Source organism: Grammomys surdaster, unplaced genomic scaffold, assembly GCF_004785775.1.
Source record: "Grammomys surdaster isolate TR1022 unplaced genomic scaffold, NIH_TR_1.0 165, whole genome shotgun sequence".
Taxonomy (NCBI): Eukaryota; Metazoa; Chordata; class Mammalia; order Rodentia; family Muridae; genus Grammomys; species Grammomys surdaster.
Genome location: NW_021604613.1, coordinates 17,388,030 through 17,394,032, shown reverse-complemented (window position 1 = coordinate 17,394,032; position 6,003 = coordinate 17,388,030). Strand labels below are relative to the sequence as shown.

At 40.9% G+C, this 6,003-nt stretch overlaps 1 protein-coding gene across 1 annotated transcript in view; it reads right to left on the bottom strand.

Annotated features, from left to right (window-relative positions):
• Cpo (carboxypeptidase O) overlaps nt 1-5,087 on the bottom strand; it is an 18,078-nt gene extending 12,991 nt beyond the window's left edge. The window contains 3 exon segments of the mRNA XM_028765741.1: nt 312-413; nt 3,213-3,304; nt 4,946-5,087. Of these exon segments, the coding sequence (XP_028621574.1) occupies nt 312-413; nt 3,213-3,304; nt 4,946-5,087 (336 nt within the window).
• Between the last annotated feature and the right edge of the window lie 916 nt (nt 5,088-6,003).

The following is a 6,003-nucleotide window of genomic DNA, read 5'->3' as shown; positions in this document are numbered from 1 at the left end:
GAGAGGAGAGGAGAGGAGAGGAGAGGAGAGGAGAGGAGAGGAGAGGAGAGGAGAGAAAAAAATAACCACATCACCACCAAAGATGAAAAGCAGGCCGCTTCTAATGAGTCCTTACTAAGGTGATCCACTGATGGTTCCCTCCTGTTTTGAGTCCTGTCTTGCCTCAGAACCTTTTATGAAGAAGGCTCATATAAAAGCCTAATTTGGGGTAGAAAAGGCAAAGACTTGTACACTGCATTTTGAATTCTTCCTGCAGCTCTGACAGAGCCTCTGGGTTGTGCGCAGTCTGCTGGGGCAGATTCTGCACTCACCTTCAGGTAGTACAAGGGCCAGGTCTCATAGGTCATTCCCAGGAAATGCTGTGTCAGCACTCCTGCAGCCTTCTCGCTGACCTGGCTCATGCACTGATAGATCTGAAACAACCCAAAGGACCACGGCTGTCACTAGGCAGATTGCTTGATTGCCCCCAATTGAGAAACTGCTTTTTTCACTAAGTCAGTGAACTCTGCTCTAGACTGCAGAAGGCTTTCGAACAAACAAAACAGAAAAACAAAGCAATCATTTATTGCCTCCTTCCTCCTACTTCAAGACCTCCTGGGGTACCAAGTCGTAGGACACCCCCACTGACCTTTATAAATGAGCAATTGAGAATAAACAGTTTTGATAATCTACCAGTAAAACTTCAGAGACTGTGTGCTGTGCATGTCCTTTCCATGGCCATCAGAATTAGCCCTTGTGTGCCACACAATAAGGACAGTGATTTTAGGCCAAGCTTGTTTTGTGGGATCTTTTTAGCAGCTTAAGAGCCCTGGTTGGACATTCTCTGTGCCTTAACGCCTTAACGGTTCATCTGACTTGATCCCTATTATGGTAATGTAGGGTATACAAATTTTTTTTAATTCCTCTCTCACAACGAATATTGGAGCAAGTATTCTTGAGAGTGAAATAGGGTAAAGTTTTGGCCTGCCCCTGCAGTTCCCTTTGGCTTCCTGACTGATGATGTTATTGCCATTCACCACGAGGTGATTCAGCTGAGGTGGGTGGTCCTCACCAGGGGCTGACACATACTGTCTGGACTTTTGGCTTCCCAAACTATGAGTTAATTAATCTCCCTTTCTTTATAAAGTTTACCTGCTTTGGGCATTTCATTATAGTAATGAAAAGTAGATTAACAAAGCATCCATTGTTAATGTTCTAAGATTAGATAACATCCATGTATGCCCTTCCCAGAAATATGCTTACTGAAGTTTCTAAGTCAGACACATGATAATAATTTTGATTAAACTTAATAGACCTGAATAGATGCTGATTTAATTATAAATCATATATATATCAGTCTTTGAAGGAATATTATAATGTAACCAATAAATCTATAACTTGGATCCCACAAGAGGAAATGTAGTCAAATGGAGACATTTTAAGGTAGCCATCAGCATGTCTCAGACCTCAAGACACCTGAGTTTCTATGTAGTAGTTGACATTAGACAATCCAGAATTACAGGAAATAATAGTTGACTGGAGAAAACAAACTATTTTTTAAAATTGAGTCTGAACTGACATGCAGACTATGGAGAAAAGTTATTAATACCTTAATAAATACTTAATGAAAGGTAATTTCAATGACTTATGTAACATAAACAACTGTCATGGGACGGAGTAGGATGCAGAGATAGCTTAAGTCTCAATAAAGCTATAAACAGCAGCACCTGAAAGAGGCAGGAGTACACCCACTTATTACCTAATCGGTGATAATGCAGCCAACTTTATCATCACCACAGTGCTTTCAGATGAACACTATTGTTCCAGTTTCACAGAAGGAGGAGGAAGAAGAGGAGGAGGAGGAAGAGGAGGAGGAGGAGGAGGAAGAGGAGGAGGAGGAAGAGGAGGAGGAGGAAGAGGAGGAGGAGGCAACTAAGAATTAAGAGGTCAAATGGCCTTATCAAGGTCACATGGCCAGCAAGTATCCAAGCTAGGTATGCTCTTACCTGGAAACAAGTTTCTTCATTACTGTCTGCCACTGTGATAACAATCCTCTGACAAAAGCAATTTAAAGGTGAAAGGACTTAGTTCAGCTCACAGTTCGAAAGTACGTCCTATTGTGATGGAGAACTACTGAAGGTAGGAACTTGGTATGTGGCTACACTGTGTCCAAAATCAGGAAGAAGAAGGTAATGAAAGTTGGGGCTCAGCTAGCTTCCGGTTTCATACAGCCTGGGACCTCAGCCTGGTGTCTTCCTTTAAGGTTAGGCCTCTCACCTTAATAAAGCCAGTCAAGACAATCCCTCACAGGCATGTCGGGAGACAAACCTAATCTAAATAACTCCTTACAGGTGATCTGGATCCTATCAAATTGTGAACACTAACCGTTACAGAAGATCATCAGATTTCTCTTGGCTTACAGCATCCTCCTTAAAGCCAGGGAGCGAACAGTGCTTTGAGGTTAACTTTTATTACAGAGGAAGGAATAAATTCTTCCTAGCAATCTTTTAAAAAAAAATCTGGAAAAAATGATAATTCTATCCCTAAGTGTAGAGAGTGTAAATTGGTAATGCCTATTTAGAAGGCAATTTGTCCATTTATATACGACTTTTAGATGTGTATCTCCTTGAATTTAGCCACTCTAGTTTTAGAAGTTTATACCTAAAAACAAAAATATGTGTGGTATCTGGTATGACACAGACATACACACAAGAGCTATTTTTTCACTACCTCCTTTTGGAAGCCACTAAGCATCTTCAGAGCATTACAAATGCCTCTTTGCAAAAGACTTTTTCCTCAGAGGACTACTGCTGAGCCCCTGAATCTAGCAAGAAAAAAACATTTTCAGCTAAACACAACTCCGGGTGTCTCACACTCACACAGGCACCAACCCTGTACTGCTGAAACCTGCTAAGGATATGACAAACCCAAAGAAGTGTTAATGACAGTCCGAGTTCACACTAGGCCCATGGGGCTGCCCCCCTTCCCTTTTCTTTGTGCTATTAATTTGTCTCTTTATTTCATATTACCAGGTTTTGTAGTTTCCATGGTGGTGCTAATGGTGGAAGAGAAGATGTTTGGAAATTCCTTCAACTTAGCATGCCTTAATCTCACAGTTTGAGCCAATCTAGCTTGTGAATATTAATATTAACAGTATGCCATCCCTTGTATATCCTAAAGCAGGCTGTGACCCCCAGCAACACCATCCTTCATACTGTGTGTCCTTTACTCACCTCCCCCATGGGATGGTATCTGTCAAGGCTCCTCTGTGGACTGACAAGGTCTTGTCTGTGCTGTGGTGAGATAGTGACGATATCAAGACTTCCTGAAGAATAGAAGGTTGATTTAAAAGGTCACGATGGGGCTGGAGAAATGGCTATAAGGTTAGAAAGCATTTAATTACCTTGCAAAAGACTAGAGTTCAGTCGCCAGCACTCATGTCAGATAGCTCAGAGTTTCCTTGTAACTCCACTGCTAGACAGTGTGATACTCTCTTTTGGTTTCCATGAGCACTTATGCATGCGCACACACACATACACATACACACACACACACACACACACACACACACACACACACACACACAAACTATAAATAAAATTTCAAAGGTCATAGAAGGCAGTGCACACAGGATTTGAAGTCCCAAAGCCAGTTTTGGAATAGTAACCCTGTGGTTTACCTACTGTGATATCATGGGAAACTATTTAGCAATTGGGAGATATGATTTCTTTGTCTACAGAATGAAGGCAATCATGTCAGCCTAGCAGGGAGGCTAAAATAACTTAATAAGGCATTGTAGATAAAAAGTGCATGTCAGTTTGTAAAAGATGTAATAGCTAAGATTTATTGAGCTGAAACTTTTTACGAGACAGACACTATTCTACGTAATTTAAATCTCATTTACTCCTCTCTGAATTGTTGAGATGGATTTCTCTTTATCTCTATTTCAGAGATAAGAAACCAGATCACAGGAAAAGTGTTACTGGACCTGAACCCTGGCAAGCTAACTAAAGAGTGTCTAATATTAATCAGAACTGTATTCGCCTGGTAAGAACTAATCCCTGTACAACAGATGCAATCAATGACAATATATTGAGACATCGTCACCCAAAGTCATATAGGATTCATTCCTAGTGGTGTAGTCTATGGGATTTGATAGACATTTGATGTTCCATACAAACCAGTCTAGTATCAAGTTTAGTGGCCTAATGGTCCTCTGGACTCTGCTCATCCATTCCTCCATTTTCAAACCCTTAGTAATAACTTCTGATCACTTAATCTGCACGGTTCTGCCTTTTCCAGTGTATTATATAGCTGTGGCCACATTGTATATTCTTTTCAGTTGGCTTCTTTCACTTATTAATACATGTCTGGTTTTTTTTTTTTCTATCATGATGAAATATTGTGACCATGAGCATTATGACAGCTCACAGGCAGGTGTAGTGGTGGGGCAGTAACTGAGGGCTTACATGTTTAAGCAATAAGCATGAGACAGAAAGTAAGCCAATTGGAATGTTCTTTAATCCTTCTCAAACAGTTCTACCAATCAGGAAACATGCATTCACATATATGAGACTTTGGGGCCACTCTCTTTCAAACCATCTCAACACTCTTACGTTTCTTCCATGTCTTTTCACAGCTTGGCAGCTTCTTTATCATTGCTGTGTAATATTCTGTTCTCTGGCTATGCCACAGCTTACCCATTCAATTGTTGAAAGACACCTTGGTTGCTTCCTATATGGACAGCTATGAATTAAACTGTCACAAACACACATGTGAGTGATTTCATGTAGACATGTTCCTAGATCATTTGGATGAGAACTAAAGAGTGTTATTGTTGAATCATATGATAAACTCATGTTTTGTTCCGTAAGAAACTGACAAACCACTTACCAAAATTGGTAGAGACAGTTTTGCATGTCCACCAGCAGCAAATGAGTTCTGGTGGCTCTGCCCCCTCACTGGCCTTTGCTGTTGGTCTTCCAGATGTGGGCTCCTGCAGCAGACTTCAGCACAGCTGGGAGTTTGAATTTGCAGTTTTCTGGTGCTCTTTTCCTGGGTTCTTCATCTCCTTGTGTTCTCTTTGGTGAGGCATCCATTTGGGTCATCTGCCCACACTATACTTAACAAGTCCTTTGATTAATGTTTGAATTTCAGGGTTCTTTGTATATTTTAGATCACACTCTTATTTCAGATGTCCCTTTCATAAACATTTTAGCTCAGTTTCTGTCATCTGGTTTTCTTGACATTTTCTTTCAAAGAGTTAGAAGTTTATACACTTACTAAATTTTGGCATATCAATTTTTTTTCATGGATTGAGCCTTTCCTGGTGTGACTAAAATGTCAATGCTATACTCAGAATCATCTAGGCCTTCTAACCCGTATCCTTGAATTTTATAGTTTTGTATTTAACATTTGGGTAGAGGGCTTTTTATGTATGTATGTATGTATGTATGTATGTATGTATGTATGTATGCACGTATGTTCTCGTAGATAAGATGAGAATGTATGTGTGTGTCTGTGTGTGTGTGTGCATGTTGTAGTGGTTTGAGTATGCTTGGCCCAGGGAGTGGCACTAGTAGGAGGTATGGCCTTGTTGAAGTAGGTGTGCCTTGTTGGAACAGGTGTGGCATTGTTGGAGGAAATGTGTCACTATGGAGGGGAATGTTTTGAGAGGGCTTCCTGCTAACTGTTTGGAAGCCAGTCTTCTCCTGTCTGCCTTTGGATGAAGATATACAATTCTCAGCTCCTTCAGCCCAATGTCTGCATGGATGCTGCCATCCTCCTACCTTGACCATTGTTAAATGGCACTGAACCTCTGAACCTGTAAGCTAGCCCCACTTAAATATTGTCCTTTATAAGAGTTGCCTTGATCATGGTGTCTGTTCACAGCAGTAAGACCCTAACTAAGACACATGTGCATGGAGGCCAGAGAGGTCAACCTTGGTTGTCACCCTCAATAATGCTGTCTACCTGCTTTGAGATGAGAAAAGTCTATTATTAGCCTAGAGATTACCACTCAGG